The sequence below is a fragment of the Dromaius novaehollandiae genome, chromosome 2 (assembly GCF_036370855.1).
Source record: "Dromaius novaehollandiae isolate bDroNov1 chromosome 2, bDroNov1.hap1, whole genome shotgun sequence".
NCBI lineage: Eukaryota > Metazoa > Chordata > Aves > Casuariiformes > Dromaiidae > Dromaius > Dromaius novaehollandiae.
Genome location: NC_088099.1, coordinates 140925625 through 140950263, shown reverse-complemented (window position 1 = coordinate 140950263; position 24639 = coordinate 140925625). Strand labels below are relative to the sequence as shown.

Below are 24639 nucleotides of genomic sequence, written 5' to 3'. Positions count from 1 at the left end.
AAAAAAGGGGGGAAAAAAAACATTTAAACTACTTAGATCAACCATATCACCTGTTTCTCCAAGCTTTTTTAAAAGTTAGCAGGTTTTAAGGTTTCTGTATTTTTGTCTTTCTTTGCTTTAAAAATATCTAGGAGAAAAGGATAAGAGGAAAAAGTTTTAACTTCATGTGCCTTTTTCAAGCTATAATAAATGACATGTTGATGATGATGGATCAAGGGTATCCAGTCCTGGTCATTTCATTATGCATTTTGTTTCTTCACAATAAGATGCATCATTCTGTCCGTCAGACAGAAATCTTCCAAGTCTTAATGAGAAATTCATACTTGTTTTCCTACTCAAGCAATTTTGTGTTCAGATGTTCTTATATGTGCTACCAGAGAGTGAAATCAATAGATCATTCCTTACTCTCAGATATGTTAGTTTCCTTCTAATCTTCCATCATGGACAAATTAGTTTTCTATTTTATTTTAACCCTCTTTATTCACTTTAGATAAAAATCAGTATCATACTATTATTCTTTCTCATATTTAACAAGCAAACAATGAACAATATTTACTACTCAGTATAGTCAAAAGAATTTGAGTAGATTCTTACCTGTAATTCTGCTTTTCATTTCCTATGTGAAATCTGTCATACTGTGAATATGCCCGGTTTCCTTCCCAGTCCATTAATTCAATTCTTAGAGAATATTGTCTCTGACTTGTTATTGCAAAGATAAATTCATTCCCCAGCCAATGTTCACCTGATGGGCTACCAAAACCCTAGAAGAAAGTTGGCAAAATAACTAGATGTAATTATCGTAATTGATAGAATATTTATACAGTAATAAAACCATCATTACATTTTACCTATACATTCTTACTGCTAGTCACTTAGCTTTCTGTGCCTCACTCAGCTTGGGTACCTCTAAAATAAGTCTATCAATACCTACCACGTTTGACTGTTGTGCAAGTCAACTGATATTTGTAAGGGTAGTTGAGATTATCAGCTGAAAATTGCTTACCAATTGCAAGATATTAATAGTATGATGCTGCATATGTACACCCTTTAATGGCACTACTGGACACAGTCATCTACCATAATATGTTTCATATGAAGCTAAACCTATTTAGCACTGAAACTGAACATAATTCTGCCATAAAAGGTTATAAAAGGATTAAATTAGTCTAGATTATATACTGAATTCCAGTTAATTGCAGACTATAGTTCATGCTTTACTATCTAACAGGGAATAGGTCATTTCCTCTCCTGTTGAGTATCTGCCACAGCTGAGAGAGGTTTTTGGTTTAAAATCCTCTTCTAATAAGACCTCCTGGGCAAGATACTGTCTGTCAGTGATTCTCAGTTGTAATACTCATTTACCTCATTTGTGATGCACTAAGGCTCATAGTTTGGCTGCTACAAAGCTCATTTTTTTTCCTCATCCTGATGAGGTAGGGGTAAGGTACCTATATGTGTCACATTGCTTTGAAATCTTCACCTTAAGGAGTAAGGAAGGAATACTGGTATAGACTATCCAAAGCAGAGGAGAGAGTGTTGTAACTTCATTTTCTAAGAATGAAAAATAAACAATAGTTTAAATTTTAAGGTAACTAACTCTCTCACATTTCATATATTCAGATGATCTTATTTCCAGTTAACTAAACTACATAATTTTCAAATATGGAAAAATAATAATAAAAGCATAATTAGTTTTCCAAATGCATTCCAAGACCTATAATTTTGTGCAACTTCCAGTTTTTAATCTTGTTTAAGTTTTAGTGACTATTTTATTATATTAAATTTAAAACTTTTTAAAATGTAATAAATTTAATTTACCATATATTTAAATTACTTTTCATTGTAAACTATTAGTTCATATTTGAGAACTCTTAGTTTCATTATTTTCCAATTAAACAACAAAGCCTATTTAAACCTGTAATCTTTACTTCAGCTTGTGAAGAAACATTTCAATACAATTATTTCATGCTTATCCATATTTTCTGAGCTTGGAAAAAATGGAAAGTGAAAATCTTTTGTTTTGCTTATAGTGATGTGCCAGGATTGTTTGTAAAAGACCTTTATGAAAATTTCCTGATCAAACTGAATAAAGGATTGCATAATTTTCTTTCCTTTGATAAAAATTCACCCCCAATTACTGAGTTATGACTGCCAGATATTAGAAAGGAGCAACAGAAAGGTGCACTAAAGCAGTTCTCCTTTGGGAATAGACCAGATTGCATCCAACATCAAATATTTTCTTTACTTATTAATTCTAGGAAGCTACGATCCCTTCGCACTACCCACTACAGTATTTAACAGATCGCATTTCCTCTTTGTTTCAAATGATGAATTAAACCATGTGATCTGCTATTGACCAATTCAGCATAATTTTTGGGAGTAAATGTGAGCATTTCCAGAAAGCATATCCTTGTTAAAGCAGGGAATATGAAAAGACTTTCTTGGTACTAGAAGTTGTTAATAGGGAATGTGTTTGTTAGAGCTTTTGCTGCAACATCGGCAAGGGATCAATGTCCTCTGTACGACGCTTCAGCCGCCTCTCCTAACATGAGACAGAAACGCTGAAAGCACAGCCCTTTCAGCCCTTTCTCTCCTCCATTCCCTATTGCGCTGCCCAGCCATGGTCCTCACCAGGCTGGGCAAGGGGGGATGAAATCCGGGCTCCCTGGATGTGCCCATGCAGTGTCACTCAGCTGCAGTGTGGCTAGGTCTTTGCTCAGGCAATACGTAGATATCCCACCTACAGACTGCTAAAGAAAAGTTAATTTGAAGGTTTTAGAAACTTAAACATTTACAAGTGGATCTTAAAAATATTTAAAGGAGGCATTGCCTGCTCTTCCCAAAGAGGATTACTTGTCAGCAGTAGAAAGCGCTCTAATTAGGAGCCATGTGCTTACAACATTAGCAGATCTGAGCAGGCCTTAGGTGCTCACTGATCCTGGAGGCAGAAAGGATGTGCTCAGCTCTGCTAGGTGCATTGGTTTATGTTTCAAGCAGGCATGTCTACCTTTTGACTCAGAGAGCATCAAGTGATACTCATGGGCACATTATTTCATTATGGCCTATACTGGTCGTATCTAATATTGGTGATATCTTGCCTTGCCTATGTCAACCTGCCAGCGTGACGTCCTCCTCCCCAAGCCTTCCCGTGGCAATGCTTTCATCTCTCTCACCTTCAGCTTTGACTGCGTTCTCATGCCTGTTTGGCTTCATACATATTTGACTTCTTAAAACACAAAAGCTTGCTCCTCGCCTGCACAGTCGTGTTCCTGCCTACAGCTGACATATTCCGCTGCAGTTTTCACAGTTTTCTATCTTTCCCTTTGTTGCTTTTTTCTTCTTTCTTTCGGCTCTTTCTGGCTCTTACATGCAGATGGGCCGAGCAGCCACTCCTGCTCTAGGCACTTGGGAAGTGCCGCACTGGAAAAGCCAGCAGTTTGCCTTTGACATCCTCTGTCACCAGTGGTCATGGCCATGTGTCTCAGAGGAAGGCAAAGCATATCCTGCAGTGACCACCCAACACACAGTGTTTATCCCTATAACCAGAAGCCAGAGGTTGATTTATCTTTGGAGAATAGGTGTTTATGTGCCAGCCAAAACATACTTCTTTGCTATCTGTACGGTTTCTTGATCACAGAAGATCTACTATTATTCTCACCAGGTCTCTCTCTTTAAAAGATTTTCAGGAAATTCCTTCTCCCATTTTCCCAGTGCTGGCAAGCAAAGGGGACTCCCCTTTGCGCTGTGGCTCTATTGAATTATATTTGTCTTATCTTATTTAGATTACAGGCTATTCAGGATGGAGTACATGTGGCTTTTTTAACATTATGTGTTCCCATATGTGTTCTATATAAACTCCAGACACCATATATAATTATTCCAAAATGATAATCATTTTCCTTCTTCACATTCACACCTCCTTCTCCGTTTTCACATGTGCTATTATGCTAGGATGAAAATCTATCACTAAGTGGTCTGATCTCCTGACCAGAGGAAATGAAGTTGCAACAAAAGGGAACAGAGGGAATATAGAAAGAAATATAAAAAAAGTTTTGAGGAAAACTACCACATTAATTTTGAAAAACTGAATTGTTTTAGAAAGAGCTACAGCATTACTGAAACTCAGATTAGAAATGATGAGATAAAGGATGATTCACATTTCATTTGTACTGCTGAATCTCACCTGAGTCATATTTTTGTTTTATTGAAGAATGAAATTCTTGAAACCAATTTCATTTTCAGTGCAACACCTTTTTCATTAGTATATATTTTACAGTCTTTTGAGATTGTATGACTTGGCCAGATTGATTAAAAAAAAATTGTTTTTGAGTTTGTATGTTCTTCAGTGACAGCTTATTTTTAATCAAAGTCCTTGCTGTTATGAAACAAAACTAAGGAAGTAAATAGAATATAAAAAGTAACTTCTGAAGCAAGGAATGTTCATGAGGGGAGCTGGTGTATTTTCTTAAACAGCTAATATGGCTGGAAAAACAAACAAGGTTTCAGGCACTCTGAGCTTTCTTAGATCTAAACCAGACAGGAGCAGTACATTTCTGTTAAGTACAGGGTTGGGAACAATTGCTCAAAGTATCATTTCATTAAGCCAAACTCAATTGTTTCCCAACTTACTTATTCAGTTTACAGTTTACTGCCTCTGTTTCAGACCTGAAGAAATGCTTATATGCTTTTTGTTTTTTCCAGATACTTCAGTTGGCTTAATAATGACATGGCTTTCCTTGGGTATACTTTACATAGAATGTCCTCACTACAAGAGTACTACTACTTTGACAACATATGTAAGTTTTCATGTGCAGAGGAAAATGACCTATTTTTATCAGAAAGGACTGAAAAATGCCAATTAACTTTGTGCCAGGCTCTTTTAATTGGCCTTCCAGAACTTGAGCCTTCAAAGTACATTTCAGAATTTTATCTTCAGACACAAAATCATTATTTTTTCCAGCTAGAGAAGTTAAAGAAACAAGCTTGTTCAATTTTAGGCCCATTTGTCTGCTATTTTCATGCAATACCTTTTAAACACTTTAGACAATGGGATAGACTTCTCCCAAACATTGAGGTCACAAAAGTTTCAGGAGAACTGGTGCCTGGAAAGAGCTGCCCCTGAGAGAGAGGCTGAAGCAGAAGCTCAGCAGTGGCTGAGCAGCACGCACTGACTGGCCAGCCAAGCGCAGATGCTCAGCATGCATTGCCTCTGATGGCCCTTAGACATCTGGGACAGATTTGAGGGACGTAAAAGGGGAACTGAAATTATTGCCATAGAGAATATTAGAAAATAATAGGGATTTAGGGAGATTATTAGCAATGAGAATGGGACTTTTGTGCAGGGGTACAGGACAAAAATCCACTGCAAAGCAGACCTCATTAATTGTACTGTTCATGAAGCAATTCAGTAATTGTTTAAAGAAATGGAAGCATTTCACTTTACAGCACAGTTATGTCTATCCCACTCCTTAACTATGAGGGGTCAGTCCCAAGTAGTCAGATGCCTGCAGCCTCTCCTAAGACCATGGTTGCCCTCTTCTATGGACAAGACGTTTGGGCTTGGGAATGGCAAAGAGCATACTGGTAAATCCCAGGAATTAAAATTAGGAGTCACCTATTGCAAACCCATAGTTGTCCTCAAATATGCTTGTTTTCCATCACATATTGTCCCTGTCAACATACTCATCATTTTTGGCATTTATATTCCTATAATAAATTCTTCTAGATTTTTTTTGTGTTAAGATGTTTTATACTTAAACTAAAAGAAGTGCATGAGGTGATCCAAGTCATCTTCAACTATCCATCTACATATAGAAGGAAAATCTGTATTTCATGAATAGATGCATTTACAGTTAGCTACTTTTAAGCCCTTCTGAAGTCCAGTGGGTTGCAAGCAGCAATCCAGATTCAGGTTTTAAATGACTAAATAGACACTATTTTATCATTAGCTTTCCATATTTCATTCACTACATTTGTTTCCAAGTAGAGGAATTAATTCCTTAAACTTCTGCATTTTATTCCAAAAAATCATTTTGCTTTTCCGTTGAAAATTGCATAATGTTTTAGGATGATTAGCAAATCAGAGGCTTTCAAATCCTAAGGCAGTGGTTGTCAGAAAGGTCACATAAGGTTCCAAAAGTTTTCTGACCTCTCCTACATTTTCCTCATTATCACTCTATGGAGGCTGGAAGAATATAGTATGGAAAGATGCTTGCCTTATCCTAACTTTTTAAGAATCAACTACCAGCCACAGGCAGGTTACATGAATCTTTGCACTGACCTAACATAGATTTTTTTCATGTTTCATTTTATTGTTCACCAACCGAACAATATTTTTGGTGCCGAAAAAATGCATTAAAATTGTATTTGGGGAAAGCTTGATCTGAAATAAATTAGTTAAGAAGACTTAGGAGTATGGGCCACTTACTAAAGCATATGCTTCATCAAGGAATAATTATGTGATGTTTTGTACTAGGTTTAGAATTGTTATTAGATTTCTCGCATGCCTGATAGTATGACTTATTTTCAGAGAAAAGAAATGACACAATCTAAAAACTTATTGCCAGTTTTAATCCCATTTATGTACTAGGACAGAGCAAAGGAGTTTTCTGATTCTTTATGCCTATTTCTATACAATAAATTCTGTAAATTCTGACATAGTCCTCAATCACTATATTAAAAAAAAGTAATAATAGTAATTTTCTGTTGTTTTAAATGCATTAAAGCAATTGCAAACACAGACAATTGTATCATATTTTATAAGTTTTACACAAGATAACATCCAGGCTCTCCATCACTTCATTTCCAATTGTACGGTGATTAACAGTCAAAACTACTAACATAATCATGAGTAGAAAGAAACTAAATTCAATACTAGTTTTAAATATGACCTGAAGAATTTACAAAGTTGATACTTATTCAAAAATAATAAGTATGGTGCAAAAGAGTTTTATTAGCTTTGGCAAAATCTGTGGGGGTATTCTACTTGAATCATGTTACTCCAAGTTCATTAAACAATTATCTCTCTTACTTTATTTATTTTGTCTGATAATGTTCATAGGAAGCTTTGACTTTTTATAGACAAAACAAAATTGAAACCAGACACAGTCAATATATCCTATGGGTTCATCTCTTGTCAGACAATTCACTGAAGAAAGCAGATAATAATTCAGTGTTTTACAGCAGCAGTGTCTTCTCAGAAGCCATAAAGAATAATCAGCTCCTTTTTGCCTTAGCTGAGAATGTGGAATGCACTTTGTTTAAGAAGATAATTTCTAACAAAGGTCAGTATACTTCTTCATTTCCATCACATCGGATTAATCACTGTATTTTTATTTACAATAAAGTTGTGGCCTATAGACGTGACTTTAACTGTCTTCAAAGAACAAGTGTGTTAAGTAATTTTAAGTTAAAGAATGTGGTAAAATACTGCTAAATATTTGGAATTATTTCTGTGAAATATTAGCAAATACTTGGTGGAAAGTCTTTAAAATATGTTTGTGTGGAAGCCAGAGGTATCTTCTCAAAAAAAAAAAAAAAAAAAAAAAAAGTTACTGTTGATCTAAATACAGAGCTGTAATACAGGACTGTACTTCTTATTCTAAATTTGAAAAGTATGTCTTGAAATCTTCTTGATATCCTGCAGCAGTTCAGATTGCTGTACTTCTCTCTAACACTTGTAGACACTTGCATGTAGACATACAGAAACTGGGTTCGCTTATTCCTTTTCCCTTCCCAAACATATACAGAGTCAGTGGCAACAGACTGTCTGGTAAGGAAGAATCACAGCAATGGACTCCAGATTTGAGGCACAAATCTTACACAAGTAAGACTCCAGCAAGGCAAGATGCCCCTCACAGCCCAGTTTCTTACAGTCATCTGTATGCAACAGGAAGAGCCAATGCCTCTTCCGCAGCAGGTCTGGATTTAAATCTAACTTTCTTACCATTTAATTAAAAACAATAGAGAATTTCCTATGAAGGCATGTTAGGTTGGGAGATTCTCTCCCAGACTGTCTTCTTCACTCTAGTACAGATGGATACTGGGAACACAGAGACCCTTTGTAAAGGCATCTAAGGCAGACAGATGTGTTTGGGGGTGGGGGGGAGCTCAATATTTTTATTCTAAGAAAGACAAATTGGGAGTTTTACTTTAAGAGAACTTTCTATTTTTTCTGTAGAAATAATTAAATTTTATTGTATAGAGCTAAATATTCCAACTCTTAACAAAAAGAAATCAGAAGTATTTCTGTTTCACTTTAGGTCAAAAAAAAAATGGAGGTAGGACTTATCTCTGTTTTTTCACAAAAGACCCAGACCTATCCAAAATAGCAAAGATGCTCATGAATACAAACGTGTGTTATAAAAAAGACCAACATTCAAATCATCTATATCTGAGTACGAGCAGGGACTTTAATCTTAGCCTGATAACCCATCTAAACTCCCCAGGAATCAGACTTGTAGGCTGCTCTTCTTTCTCTTCCAGAGGCCCTACTGAGGCACTAAATAATTGAATGAGAAGAGAAAAGGACAGACACCAGAGTCAAATATTTACAGCACTAATTTGACACAGGACACCCAAGCTGAAAGGCTGCTCCAGTAAGTCTCCCATGGAAGAGATCAGACAGGAGATGCTCATCCCTGAAGAGCTAGAAGTGTCACGATGAGAACAGAAACGTGGGATGAGGGAGGACAGCAAAGCAAGTACCTGAGGATCTCCCCTATAGCTCTACTGACTATTCAGATTCAGTCAAAATCTTACCTGACTCTTGTAAAATAGCATTTCCCTCTGTTGGTTAGAATGCTTCTTTAATAATTATTAGTCTTACCCATGGTGCTCTACTAACGGTTGTTAGTATAACTGAGCTGAATTGTGATGTCATTAAATAAAATTTATTAAAAGTCTGACATCTCAGGAATATCTTACCTGGTTTGTTTTATTAACAGCTTTTGGTAGGCCAAATGGCCTTACTAACACATATATTATTGGTATTAAATTGAAGCACTAAAGACAGAGTAGACAAGTGAATATATATTTATGTGTCAATATAACTCTTGAAACTCATGCTATCCAATAAGATTTACATAGGGAAGACTATAACATAACAGTATAATATAGTTAATACAAAAATGTGTTCCAACACAAGACTGTTTTTAATTTTATCTCCAAAAAGTAAAGAAGATGATTCCTTGGGTAGGAGCACCTCCTTCGGTGCCCAAACTAGAGTGATCCAAAGCCTTCTGAAACAAACATTGTTTCTTCCTGACTCCTTTAGATCATGCTATAGAAATGCACACTATGGATTAAGCCTTGGTCAGGACCAGAATAGTATCATCAGCATGTTTTCATAAAACTAAATATTGTCTCTCATCACTTTGATATCGTGTCTGTCTTCACTGAACATGCTGGATTTAGTCCTTAGTAGAAGTAAAGAACATGCTATCTCTTTCTATGAGAAAGTGAAGCTGATAAAAATGACAATTATGTGAGTAATTGCTTCAGTCAAAAATGAGTTTTTAATAAAGTGGCATGATATGTGATCCTTTATCAAAGAGGGGTGGGTCTCCGTGAAAGGCATTACTCACAGAATATTTTAAAACACATTCCAGTCACTAAAAATCATTTCTTTATATCCAAATTACTTAGTAAATGCTTGTAAGAAACAAACTACTTCCATGTCTTCTATTTCAGTCACTTCAAGTAAAAATTTTTTGAGATGTAACCAACTTATTAACTCATGACTTAGAAATATACTATCATGAAAAATGTACTTGTGCATACATATTACAAAATATTCATGTTTGAAGCATGCCCTTTTAAATCCCATTGTACTCAGAACTCACTCTCATAAGTTAACCCATTTAACATAATAATTCAAAAAAACCCAAACTCTATCTTGTTTGTTTGGAATATAGAAGCACCATGCCTTCTCTCTTTTCCAAGGACATGAATCCCCTGGTTCTTTCCTTCTCCCAGTTTTCTACCCTGTCTGCAAATCCTTCATTTGCAGGATGGCTGATGATGATATTCCAGTGCACTTTACATAACTCTTCACACTATTAGCAGAGAATGAATGCAAAGCTGTTTCAGCAGAAGGAACTATGGAGTATGCCTCTAGCATGTTAGGTAGGTAGATACATGGGGCACAGACAACATTCTGAGGCTTTTCTCCTTCCACAACGCCTCTCTTTCCTATTCCCAAACCATCTTCAAAATGCGTCCCCATGTTCTGTTCTTCAAACCAACCGTTCTTTCCTTTCCATAACACTCCTCTGCCTCCTCTCATCCATCCCACCTGTTCCACTAAGTCACAGAGGGAAGGAGAAGCTGTTCTGAAGAGCGCTCTCAGCAACTCCTGCTGCTCTGCAAATCTGAAGAAAGTAGCACAGAATAACCCATATGCTAACACTTAAACTTTCTCATCTCCCAAAATAAGGCCTCCCGCAAACTGACATTTGGGAATGGTCTAATACCCTATCTGCTTAGTTATTATTTGGGGAATGCTAGCTGAGTCAGACCAAAGCTTCACTAAAAAATTAATGATGTGTTTAATCTTGCGTCACAAGACAGTGCTCATATCTAGGCCACAGCCCTATTCAGTGTGTTAGTACAGATATGGCCTCAGAATTGAGAAAGAAGGAACTGAGTCAAACATGATTTCTTACTCATGCTCCATCCACTGGCTCCCTTCTGTGCAAAAGAGAGAAACACAGAAGCCTTTGTTAGTAGGAGGACGCAGGTTATTATTATAAGATCCCGTTAACTAGTTATCAGAAGCAACTATAAATGTTTGCCCGTAGGGTGATCATAGCTAGATAATTTTGGGGTAATAACAGTGGAGATGAAAATGTCTTGTCCATATGAGATCAATCAACAATCAGAGTTTTAAGGATTATATACCTGAATGTACGCATATTAAGTGTAGTGGTCTGGTGTTTGCCTCACACTTCCTTGAGTTACTGTTTGCAAAGGACAAAACAAAACAAAACAAAACAAAACAAAAAAAAAAAGCAAAACTTGAATGTAGCTCAAGCCAAACTGAATGGAGAAAACCTCTTATTGTCCTAAAACCACAAGCCTGTTGGTGGCTAGGGATCTCTAGTTCTTATGTGTATCTATATTTTTCACATGAAGATAAAGGTTTCCTAATATTAGATTCCTGTCAAAACTACAAATCTTAACTGGAAAGTTGCTAAGTGTTGTTAATTCCTGTAAACATCAGTAGCATCTGTCTTAAGCTTCCTGGTAGGAATTAATTACATTAGGCAAAGTTAGTCTCAATGGCCATTTCAGTACTTGACACCTTGATAATCCAGTGAACTACATTACATACTTTAAAAGAAAGTCAAATACTATCAAATAACAGTTCTGAACACTGCTCTGTGACTATTTCATATTATCCTAATTTGCCAAAAGTTAATTTCTTGGCTCTTCATTCCTGCTAAAATTTTAAAGAATACAGGTATACAGAAAATGGATCAGTAATATCAGACTACTACCAATGCAAAAAGTATGAAGATTTCATGGCCATATCAATGCTTTACATAACTTAATTACTCATAATCCACAAGAGGACACAAAATTAATTCAGAATAGCTAGCTTTAACATAATTGAGAATTATGAAAAATATTGTTTCCATAATATCAGCATTTAAATTATGTGCATTTTTTTCAGTCAAGAACATTCTAGTCCGCCAAGCCATATGGTTTATGTAATTTTTGTTTTAAAAATAAACACATTTGAAGTTGTTTTCCACTAAAATAGTGGAACAGGAATCATGAAGCATACACAAACAATTCTGAAATACGCCTTCTGCAGTGCTTTTATGCAGTCAGCCTCTCATTTGAAAAAGAAATGGTGAACATAATCTAATGTGACTGGAAAGGATAGGAGCTCTGTCTGTAGCTGTTTGATTCTTCATGTTTGGGGAAAAAAAGAATGTGCTCATTCTTTGTAAATGGACAAAACTGCATTAGAGAAATATCCATCATCAATTACAGTTCCAACAGGGAACAGTACAACAGCTTGAGTTTTTGCCTCTCTGTTCAGGTCAAGCAAAGTGTTAATTGTGGTGAGGACCTTTCTCCAAGACGAATAAAAGTGTGAATTAGTATTGCTACTGAAGCAATATGGAACAAATAGTGGCAGAGCTTAGAGATAGGAAAGGTGGACAAAAAGAACGGTAAGGAAACTGAAAATTGGAACTGAAACTTTCACAAAAGGAATTAAAACAAGAGCTAAAACAGCTGGAGACCACGAAAGGAATTAGGAGACAAATGCCGGACACTTTTGCAAATAAGAATTAAATTAAAGTAACATCTGGAAGCTTTCAGAATGGACTGAGAGATGGCAGTTAGAAGTAAATCTTTGTTCAGGCAGACCAAGAAGCCCAAATACACAGCTTGCAGTCTGTAGGACTTGCAAGGACTGGCAAGATGAACACATGAGGTGACTAGCAACCTGACTGTCATGAACCAGAATGTGCTTTAGGTAATGGCTGAGACCTCTACTCAAGCTAGAACTTCCTTATAAAGATAAACTGTAACAGGAATATTAAAAAGGGTAAAAAAAAAAAAAAAAAAAATCATGCCTAAAAGGAAATCTGTGGCTTATAGGCCACAGAGGTAGATAGCTGTTTTGGGGGTAAGCAGAAGACATGCATTGCAGGACTTGTTCTCCCAGCTTTAATTCACCAAGAAGGTCAGGTTATTCCAGTTAACATAATGAAAATGCTCACTAGAACTGCATCAAAAAATATTTTCTGAGAAAATTCTAGTAACCATTTCTGTGGTCCAGCTCTCAGGGTGTTGCAGAATTTAGGCCATGCAAAAAATCTAAATTGTACAGATCTGGTATCATCCCAAATAGGTACCATGGAGCTAGCCATCAGTCTTACCCAACAGCTTTATAGTTGTTAGTTAAAAGAAGAGAAAAGGAAGAAATTCGAATTGAAATGGAAGCGGTTTTGCAGACGTGCTTTTCAGGCACACACAGATGCTGGTGATGACTCTAAGATAACTTGGCGGTAAACTTGTTTTAAGCACTAAGCTGGTGTTGGAGTCTCAGATCATTAGCAGCAATGTGAGGGTAACAGCTGTGGAATTTACTGCTGAGCTTCAGTCTTGCCTCAAGGAACCAAAAGAAGAACCTGCTGCTAATCAGGAAGATAGGAGGTGGTTGCCATAAAGCTTAGAAATACAGCTGTGGATCTAATACATACAGGTGATCCTAATCTAGCTCATGACATTATGAAAGATTAAAAAGGTGATAGCTTTCTTTTATAAGAGAAGGGAAAATAGCAATACTGTAGCAACTGAGGCATGCAGTACAGTTAAATACTGACATGCAGGAGAAAAAAAAAATGGCTAGGGAAAGGATTGTTGCAGACTGGCCAAGGCACGCAATTTCAAATACCTGTTGAGAGTCTTCCTCCAATGACAGAAAGCAAGTAAATAATTTTAAAGGTCCAAGGAAGCCCCCAATAGACCTGACCCCCAGCAAGCCCCCCTAGGAAACTGATAGCAAATGCTTGGCTTTTGAGTGTGGAATAACTTCTGTAAAATTCATGGGAATTATTAAACTAGACATGCTAAAAGGCTAGGGAATAGTGAATCCAATATGCAGTCACCTAATTTGGCAAAAATGGAGACAATGACTGGGAAAGGTGAATGCATCCAAGAACTGAAAAACTGGAATTTGAGCAAGAAGTCTCAATAGCCAAGTTACCACATGAGCTAGTAATTTGTTTGGATTTTGTTATTGCTAATGACTGCCTAATAAATGCCAGAAACCATGTCTGAGAAATTCAGCTTTTGGAAACCCTCTTTCTAAAAGTGGCTCAGGTTTGCAGATGGCAAGATATAGGTTTTACAACATTTTCTCCTTCCAGAGGTCAAAATGTTAACAGTGTTTTGCATTCCCACTCTAAGCAAGAAAATATGAACAGTAGAAATCTGCTTCATGCTGATCTTAGCTACTGTTGCAGCAGAAATTATTTGATGTTCAGCACAATGGAGAATCACAGTTGCAAAATATGAAAGAGCAGATAGGTAGATAGATTGGTAGTAAATACCAATAAGAAAAGAATGGGAGGATGAAGTCACAGGGTTTCTTCTGAACTTCTTCCAATTTGTAAATCTGAATGCACAAAACCAAAATGGCTCAAGAGAGTCTGTAGTCAGGAATAAGTTCTTAGAAACAAAGATATAGATTACACCACTACATAAGACTGATACCAAAATCAAGTGTTACTGATAAGCACGTACATTAAGAAAGACGATAGTCTTGTATAGGGGAATAAATCCACGTAAGAGGATTTGTTTTCATTAGATATTGTTTTGAATACCAGAGAAAGTTTAACTTGATTTTCCACGATGGAGATTGGGCACTAGTGGAAATGGACCCAAAAGAAGAGGAGAAAAAGTACCACTCTTATCAGAATATCACTGATGTTATGGCAATTCAAGTATGGCTTGAGCAATATATTTCCCACTTCTGAAAGATATATGGCTACTTTGTATCTCTAACCTGTTTCCTGTGTTGGTGTTTGGAAAGCATGCTGAGCATGAACTGATACACTGCCACGGGAGCTGAAAGCACCCAGCATATGTCAGGTGAGTGGCCTGAGTTCCCGCCCAGCTCAGAAACTGGCAATCAGTGCTTACTTGTAACTCTGACCAGTTTAACATTTCCGCAGGTTCTTCTCCAATAACTGAATATATTGCAAGTAACAGACGCCCCGGAGACTTATCGTTATTAAATTGTTATGATTTTTTTTTTAATTTTTGTTAGATTTGGAGCCCTAGTGAGATACAAACACAACAAGAATGTCTTGGCAAATCTGAAAAGCCGTGTCTGAACTATCGGTTGAGACACCACATTTTAAGTTCAGCCACTCCAAGCATGACCATGTACCTTCATGTTCCCCCACTGCATTACCCTATTCCCATTGGAAGAAACCCTGGATAGACGTGCCAGGAAGGAGTGGTGATGTGATCCAAAAGACCCTGGCTGAACAGTGTGGGATTACAGCAGGGGTTCTCCTGCCTTGAAGCTCAGATGCAATCCCCTGTTCCACTAACATGAAGAACTTGCACCAGCCCAGATCATCCAGTGTTTGATAATATGTGTAATCATAGCTGGGGGCTTCAGCTAGCTACCTTGGTGAAACAGTTCAAATGAGCGGAGATGAGCCTAGATATCCCATCCTTCTTCATGACTTATAGTACAGCTATCGGTGAAAGTACAAAATGCATCTTTTTTATCTGGTAGAAGTAACAGATCTCCTAGAAGAATGTGGCTTCCCTAAAGAGAAACAAAAATAATTTGGACTGCTGGAACTACACAAAATCACCACAAATCAATACCGAAAAGGTTCACACTGTTTCAAAGAAAAAATAGAGGAAAATCTGTGACGACGTTAAGGGATATACATGATGTTTTCTTCCATGGGAAAACTCTAAAAAGAAGTGCTGTTCTTATTAAACAGTTTAAGAAAAAGCATAGGAGAACTAAACTGAGCAAAGCTCAATAGTATTCATAAATTAGAACAGCATGCATATGCAGACAGCAAGTCAGGTTACATGTATTAATTCTGATTTACTCATAAACAGAACTCACAGAATCTTCAAATTTCTGGTTCCCCCCAAATAAATCAATGTTTTATATTTATTTCACTTTTTTCACCAAAATCAAGTCAAATAGTTTTGAAATTTCCTGCTAAATTAAAATTGCAAAAGCAATCTGATTTTTTATCTTTACAAATTCTAAAAAAAGTTTTCAAACCTTGAAAATCTATTCAAAAATATATATTTGTCATTCTAATCTTATTTTACTTTACATTTTTTATGAAACAGATTACATCATCTGGTTATGCATAGTAGCATGGGTCTGATCACAAGGACCCAAAAGTTTAGCTTTACCCCTATTATTTATATTATCAAGTAATGTACAAAAAGTTGAAAGGAGAGCATCTATAAAATCCAAAATGACATTTCAGTTTAATGATCTGATACTCCACTTTTTTTTTATGAAATGACAAGGCCTGTAAAAGAACTTTTCCCCATAGAAATTTTCACTGAACTGAACTTTCCTTTTTTTTAACCTTTTTAAATTCTCTTTCATATGGTGCTTTTAAAAAACTGTTGTGAAAAAGATTTTCCTATCCCATATTGATAACACAGTTGTAGAAACTGCACCAAGAATGTCACTACAGAATTCACAGAAATCAAAGCTTGTCCTCAGGGACTCATGGAAGGAAGCTCCATCAGGAAGTTTGAAAGGAATCAGGCAGGGAAGAAAAAACTCAGAAGTTATTTATATTGGAGTATTTTTTTTTTTTTTGACTTGGAAAGGGAAAATAGCCCGCTAATATCATGTCATCTGTAATTTTGTAAGTTAGTTATTTTCTTTTGATCCTATTTGAAGTATCATCATTTCCAGTACATTGGACTGACTGGCAGAGGCATTGTGTGGCTTTGGATAAACCCCAGCAAAACTTCTCATTCCTATCCGACATGCTCCAAGTTTTAAAGGAATTTCCCTCAGTTGAAAACATCCATGCATGAGGAACATCATCAGATACTTATTCCTCCTTAACATCACAGCAAGTCAAAACTTCCAAGGCGCAGACAGCAACAATCTTCACTGCATGTGCCTAGGCATGGCCTGATTGTAATCTAATTAACCAATTTGAAAGCAACTCTAAGTCATGTGGAAAAGTACACAACTAAGTACAAAGAGTACAATTATTTTAAATAGTACTAATAATGACAAAAGGTAGCTGATAAAAGAGTGCAGGACTACATCATACTGTGATAGGCAGAACTATCTGCTGAAGAATATGGGAAGTACTATATGAAATGCAGTACTGCTATGAACTATAATGCTATTCCACATTTTTCACCTTACCATTTTATATTCTTTCCAGCCTTTTTGGAAATCCAGACTTCCATCTTCTCGGTGTTGTATAACTGTCCATCCTCCTCCTGCAATTTCCATATTGCAAAAGACCTGTGTAGCAATAAAAATAGAAGATATTTGCATAAGAATTCCTTCACCTTAGAGAAAGGGGGGGAGGGGGAAGAGTATTTGTGAATAATGGAATTAAAGAACTTTGTTTTCATATGGATTCACCCCTATGCCCTGATGGTATCCTCAGTCCCCTCACTGCAATAACTCAAACTCTGCCTATGGCCACTGTGATTCACCCGGCAATGTCTCCAGTACTTCCAGCACATTAACCAAGCATAACCTTCTGTCAACCTCCTCAGCAGCCTCAGCTTTCAGTATTATTAATTAATATTTAATATTACTTTCACTAATATTTTGTAGAGCTTGTAGCAGAGTGTCATTCTAAAAAAGAATTATTAAGAATTCTTACAGAAAATAGCAATTCATGGAATCCAAAATGTAGCACAGATATAATTACTCAAATATTATTTTGCTCTGTATTGCAATGTTGCCTACTGTGTGTCAGGCAGTACCAAAAACAGGGGTAATCTATCTCGGTCTAATCTGCCTTACAGCTGGAAAAGAACATAGATAAGAGCAGGTTTAAGAACAGAGGTTTCCCGGATAAACTCAGAAGTTAAGACTCGTACTGAATCTGTAAGATCATATCGTACCACCGTTCCACTAATAAAATTCTAAATTAGATACTGAAGTTCTATACATTAAGGACAATTCATGCTCCTAACAATTTTGCTGATCTTGATGCAAGACCATTGTGCCAACTGAAATCTATTAACAATTGTAAATAATCCATATAACAATCAAAATAGATATTTTATTTTCATTTATTTTTCACTTTCCTTACATTAACCTTCTTCAATTAAAAAAGCTAAATTATGAAAGACTGTGAAATACTGTTTATCCATTCAGTTCTTTTGGTATGTGGCAAGGGAGAGTACTCATTAGGGCTCCTATTTTTGTATGACACTGGATTTTAACACCTAAGTTTCTCAGGGTTACTTACTGAAGCAAATTTTCTTAATTTTCATTGTCATGTACTTATCCATCCTATACTGGCACTGCAGCCACCTTAATTTTCATTTTAATGTGCTCTTGAATAGTCACATCCCCCTTCTAAAGTAAGATGTCAGTCTATAAGAAGGTTGAGGAGGTGCCAGCAATACTCACAGCCTTTGACATTCACATCAACAAGTACAGAGCCACTCCATTCAACAATGGCCAATAATTTAAAGTTTCAAAGTTGCTTCACCACATCGAAGGTCACCAGTTCAGTTAAATAAAGATTCCTCCCTCAGTTGACTAGTGAACCACTTTTCACCCTCAGGCAAAAACAGTTTCAAATCTTTCCTGCTCATACACATTGTCATAGTAATCCTGTGCAAGCAATTTTGTTTTAATTTGCTCCAGGCTGAGTAAAGTCCCTGTATAGGTACAGGAAGGAAACAGAATACTGAATAGTGCAAACATGTGAACTGGATTTCGGGTAACCACAAGAAAACCCACAGTTTGCTAGACAAACATTTTGGCCCTATTACTCCTTCAGGGAAGACACTGTGAGTCAAAACATTTATCTACAGGATTTAATTTCTTTACTCTGATTTACAGTGAGAACTTCTAAATGATGGATTCACTTATAAGTCTTCTCAAGCTGCCAGGAAACTACTGCCAACTTTTAATGCATTAAATCCTGAACTATATTAAGAGCACTAATATTAAAGATTCAAAAAATGTCTTTTTTGTACTAAAATATAATAAAATACCTATAAAAATACTTTGATGTTTTCTGAATGATATAGCAGATTACAAGAGAAAACCACACAGTGACAGAAAGATTTACAGCACCACATTATTCACTAACCATCATTGTGAGGTCTGGCAGTTTCTATGGTGGTAGACACAAGCACCTGCCGTATTAACAGTACTGCCAAGTTGATTATAGATATTAGCTGTGCATGATTCCAGCCAACACATGTCCTGGACTGGCTTCTGTCCCAGACAAGGTCAAGGCACTGAGCCATTCAACACCTTTTAACATATTCTGATGTTTAATACCCTACCATAAGCAAAAAGGATGAAGAAAAGTGACTTTGAATTTTTATGCATCGCTAGATTCTGTCATCAATAAAAAGACCTGATTTAGATTTAAAGGACCTCCAAAGCATTGCACATTTGTCCTTCCTTGAATGCACATGAAAAAAGAAACAAGCTACTAAATAACATATATGGGACTATTTAAACATATTTTAACTGTTTGGATTAAGTTATTATAAGCTTTACAATAACCATGTAGAGTTGAGCACAATTTTAAAGTAAATAAAAAGAGCAGGATTACTACTCATTGCATTTTAAGTGCTTGCTCACTAAAAATTAACATGTCTAATTGTTGGCCTGGAGCAATGAGCTCAAGATCAGCCATTTAAGATTGGGGGATGCATCTCTGCTATGCAGACAGCAAGCCTGGTGCCAACCGTGCTAGGAACACAAGCTCCACAGTACCTGGGGCCTGCATACATTTAATGAGTTAAACCTCTGGCAGCTACACACACGGTGACTGCCACAGGGAGATGTGGAGGCGTCACGGGCACTCGGACGGGTCCCCCTCCAGTCTCCTTCGGCTCCCAAAACGGCAACAACCCCTCTGCTGCTGCCCCTCTCCTGCCCCATTGCGGGGGTGCTTCCCCCTGCAGCTGATCCCTCCTCTGCAGGGCGACCCAGAGGACTCTTCTTTTCCCATTTGCTCCCACTATGGCTTGGGTGCCATCCTTCATCAGCACAGTCAGGCAAGACACACAAGCACACTCCATAACACCAAAATAAGCTGTTCTAATTAGCTCAGTACTTTCAGCCTATCTTTTTCTCTCCCATCTCAAAAATACAGAGTATTTTAAGGTGCTTTCAAACAGAAATGTATCATTAATTTTTTCTGGAGGGTTGGAAAACACTCTAAGCTAATGAACGGTTGAAAATAGGGGCATGAAGGAAAGACTTCAATCTAACTTTGTAAGTGGAGAGTAAACAGGAGGACAGTTTTAAGTATGCAAATAATTAAGCATAGACAGATGAGGCATATAAACGGCATGGAGTTGTAAGCATGGAGGATAATTCTCTTATGAATATATGAAGGTATAAATGCCAAAAAGGTAGGAGAACTGACAGTAATATTTGTACAGATGATCGAGGGATATTTTCTATTGAATCTCTGGATTCTCGGAAGTATCCCTTAGGAAATATAACATGAAGTGAAAATATTTTTGTGACTTGAAGTACAAAAATACTACAAATGAGAAAGTTGCCAGTGGCTGCAAGTATTACAGAAGGCAACAATCTATTAGGCCACTTAAGACTTGGTGTGGTGCATCACATTGTGGTATTCCAGATAACTAAGCTGGCTTTAAACGGGCGGGTATGTCTCCCTGGAATAGCTATCAAGGCACAGCATGGGTCCGCAATCTCGCTGTGTCAGTGCGGTGCTACCTCTGGGCTAATTAGTCCTGGCACAGTGCTGCGCTGATGCGACTTTGAAGCTGGCTCAGCTGGAGTTAGTTCAGCTATCTCCGCACAGCAGTACCTTGCAGGCTGTTAATGCAGCCTTAATGTCTGAAAAAACATCTGTTAAAGTAATCAGAATCCTCACTTGACTGGTGTGAATGTGCACAGGAGCAGCTCTTATTGTATTATCGCTAGGGCAAGGCAGACACAGGTGCTAGCAGAAACATCCCCAGCGCACTCACACACATTCTTTCATTTTCTTGCCAAAACGGGAAGCAAAATAAAATAGAGCCGGTTGTAAAAAATAATGCAATGATATTAGCTGAGTTGTGCTGCCTTTATTCACTGATAACAGTGTCTGCAAACATGGATATATCAGAAACACCACGTAGCTTCCAGTGTCACTGTCTATATTTCCAGTGAAATGGATTTAAGCTGAATGCACCAGGAGCAGCAGTGCTACAGTGCTTTCAGGTAATCATCATTTTTCATTGCAACAAAGCTTGTAGGGATGGTTTATGAACTTAATAAGGCTGAGATAACCCAATGCCAATTTGCATATGCAATCCAGACTTTAAAGGTGCACCTCTGTTCTGAATTGAGCAGCTTCTGCAGCACTACTTCCAGTCCTCGTGTCTTGTTCAATAAAGCTTAAGGGGTCTCTATATTCTATTATAATCATGTCAATTACTTGTCCACTCACTTTCATCGGAGTTGTATTGACCTTTGCCCACAGCATTTTCCCACCCCAATTCTGCTCAAGGTTTAATGAACTCTAATTCCTTAGTAAACTATAATGTCTTGATATTTATAGGCTTCCAAAGGCCTGTAATAAAACCAAATTCATTTTAGAAATGCATTTTACATGTATTAGTATTTTGCCATAGAATGGCTACAGAGAATAAAAATTTGTAGCATTTGTTATTGCCTGTTTGCAGGGTCACCATTTTACTGCACTAAGAATAAAATCATCAGAAAGATATTGTTCTCTCTCTGCTATTTGGCCCACTTTCTGAGTACCACTACAGTTTTCTCTCCCAGGTAGCAAGCCATTAGCCTTGTCAGGGACTAATGCCAACTGTGCTCTTTCAAGGGAGAGCCAGCACTTCTCCATACACAAATTAGGCTGAGGTTACTCTTTCATGCCCCTAGCTACAACTGGCTTGGCCACCTTAGCCTTCCAAAACCATTCATTTTTACAGATTAATGCTTCATTTTCATCAAAAAACATTCCAGGGATGTTTCATCTTGTAGCAATAGATAAATATATGTTTCATCACCTCAAGCTCTGCTAATATTTAGCATGTTGTGTTCTCCACAGCCAAAAAGACTCCTTCCCACTTCCTGCAAGAAATGCAGGCCTTTCCTAAATCTTCTATGTCTTTAAAATCAACTCATTCTGCTACTTCTTTCTCTGTGCTACCAGATCATCTTCCCATCAGCCTCCCATTACAGCATTTTACTAACTTTTTTCTAAAGTTTAACACAAACTTATTTCTGGCCATTGGCTGATTCAACTTAACTTGCAGGGTGGGAAGAAGTGAGTCATCTATTGACTGAGTGTCTGGTGGAATATAGGAAGGATTCCCTGTCGATGAGAATGAAGGACTGCTGGAAGTATACTTCACACATAATTTATCATTTGCTTCACTCTATTGTATTTTTTTAAATTGAATATATTCCAGGTTATTTATACTAGTAAAACCATTTGCTAAATTAAAACTTCCATAGAGATATCAAGTGCTCCCTTAAGGCCAAGGCAACATCAACTTCAACAAACAAGAGAAAACACAACTATACATTTTACCTTTTTAGGATCTGACACGTTGTTAATGTAAATAGTGTAGACCCCACTTTTGTTAAGACCAGATTGGTATACATCTGCACAGTCTCTGAATGGCTTTTCTTCCTCCTTTTTTGCATTCTTTAGTAAAACTGAAAAACAGAAAAATATGATAATGTAAGTTACAACAGCAACCTTAGGCAATACGATATCAAGCAGGTACACTTCTGCACAAGTTATTCCTTTGAAACATATATAGTAATAACTGTACTTTGGTCCTTATGCAATTAGTGCATTTGGCAAATTTTAACTATTAAAGAATTAATATGAACCCTTCAGTAAGTAGCAGAGGAGGTGCTAGCAGAAGTAAGTCACGATGCAGATGGCTAAATAGAGTGTCCTGTCTTGTGTTGCAGCCTACAAAAATGTGAGCAGATTACTTCTGAGCCCTGGACAGTTGCAGGTGTCCTGTCTGTCTAACAGGGTGTCTGGCGGATAGCCAAGCATCCTTACCCCTGTGATGGCATCTTGGGGTGGACAAGCTTGTTCAGTGCTGCAATCTGAGCCAGAGATTCATGAGACAGGAACACAGAAACCTGCAAGGAGAGAGCTCGTGCCCATTCTCCAGGAGATGCTGTCTTTTGAACAACTCAGGGGCTTGGGGCAAGAGAGCTGTTTCCTTAATTTTTTTTTTTGGGGGGGGGGGGGGTGGAAGGAGGACAGAGAATTATTTTATGATCTTCCTGTCTACATACTAGTTGCTAGACACTACCTAGTGGGGGGGGGGGGGGGGGGGGAGAGAGAGAAAAAAAGAAAAAACAGTGCTACTGAAGTTGGTTGTTTAGAGGTATGACTTAGCCCCAGATTTATTTTTTCTAAGGTGCAGAATAAGAAAACAATCAATGCTGGAACACCAGCACAGATCTTGAACCTGTATATCGCAGATGCACCACATACGTTGAGCCTGGGCTGAGAAATCAAGAGGGCAAGATATTTGAGGATCTCAGTCTTGAACAGCTGGGGGATTCCCTGAAGTAGTAAAATCTGAGAGTTTCTTTGCTTTCACAAACAAAAGTAGCCTGATCCCACACGACACTGAAGGATATGACTTCATTCCAACAACACATACTTTAAGCACATCAGTATTCCCATGGAAATCCATCAGTCTGCTCAGATTCTTAAAGCTAAATATGTCCTTAAGTGCTGCGCAGGGCCTAGGCCAGCACTTCATTAATCCCTACAATAAGGAAACAACATTTAAGTAAGTCCTCCAGACACACTCATCGTCTGGTGACAGCTACATCTTTTTCATTTTTGGCTTGAAAATGTAGGTTATAGGTATGCCTTATTCACTCTCAATGAAGTGGCCTGTGCTGCAAATCTGGTGCTTAATGATGATGGTGCGCAAAAGAGCAACAGCCTTGCACAGCGTGTGGGATCATCCAGGCCATATGATGGTATGCAATAATACCAGGGCTTTGCAGGTTGATATACTGTCTCCCATCTGAGTACTTCAAAGCAATCTTTTACAATGGCAAATTCCAGCAAGATCAAGTGGTATTAATACCATAGGTAGTATTCACAGGTGGGGAAACTGAGAAAGAAAAATGTTAAATGTTTTGCCTCAGTAATTTCATGAAAAGCCAAAAATAGAACCAGCGAGAAATCCAGTCTTGAACTGCAAGACTATCCTGCTCCCCAGGTAGGCATTTTACACAGACTGTCATAATTTTTTTCCCTTTTATGTCTTTTATTTTGTTGTTTTAAAATTGGACTTTAACAAAGTTTTATTTTTCCTTTTCCATTTATGTGCTGTGAATTTATTATTTTTGTCCAATAACATCAATAAAAATAAACCGTGGTTCACATACTTGCATGTGAACTCTAGTTGGAAAATCAGCTGCTTTGAAACTTGGCCATATTTGGAAAAGAAAGGTAGTGCTGGCAGCGCAGTAGGTGACACACTTCCCTTTGCGAGGGGACTGAATGGGGTCCTCAGCAAGACACGCAGGAACAATGCACTCTCAAAGGTGCCATCTTTTAAAATAACACAGAACCGAGGCCTTAGTGATTTGTGTTAATTAAAGATTTTGTGGTATTATTTTGTAAGTAGATGGTGTTAGCATCAGTGGCCAAAGTCCAGCCTGAATAATTACTTGGGGCTGAAGCCAAAGCCTAGAGGAATTAAAGGAAAGCCTCTCATTGATTTCAGGGGGCTTTAGATTAGATCTATTCTTCCTGGCCTGAACTTCTCGAAGACTGTTGTTTCAACTGCAGACATCAGTCTCTGTTGTCTAAAAATGTATTTAGTCTTGCCGAGGTAGTGTCTTCATTTCCTTGAGTCTTAAAGTACTTATATTTTACTATCTATAATATATGTAGTGAGACCATCTTA

At 37.4% G+C, this 24639-nt stretch overlaps 1 protein-coding gene across 1 annotated transcript in view; it reads right to left on the bottom strand.

Moving 5' to 3' along the window:
- ANGPT1 (angiopoietin 1) overlaps window positions 1-24639 on the bottom strand; it is a 166355-nt gene that overhangs the window by 39269 nt on the left and 102447 nt on the right. The window contains exons 5-7 of the mRNA XM_026119552.2: window positions 22269-22396; window positions 16910-17011; window positions 595-761 (exon numbers count right to left, since the gene is read on the bottom strand). Coding sequence (XP_025975337.1) covers window positions 595-761; window positions 16910-17011; window positions 22269-22396 — 397 coding nt within the window. The remainder of the gene's footprint in view (window positions 1-594; window positions 762-16909; window positions 17012-22268; window positions 22397-24639) is intronic.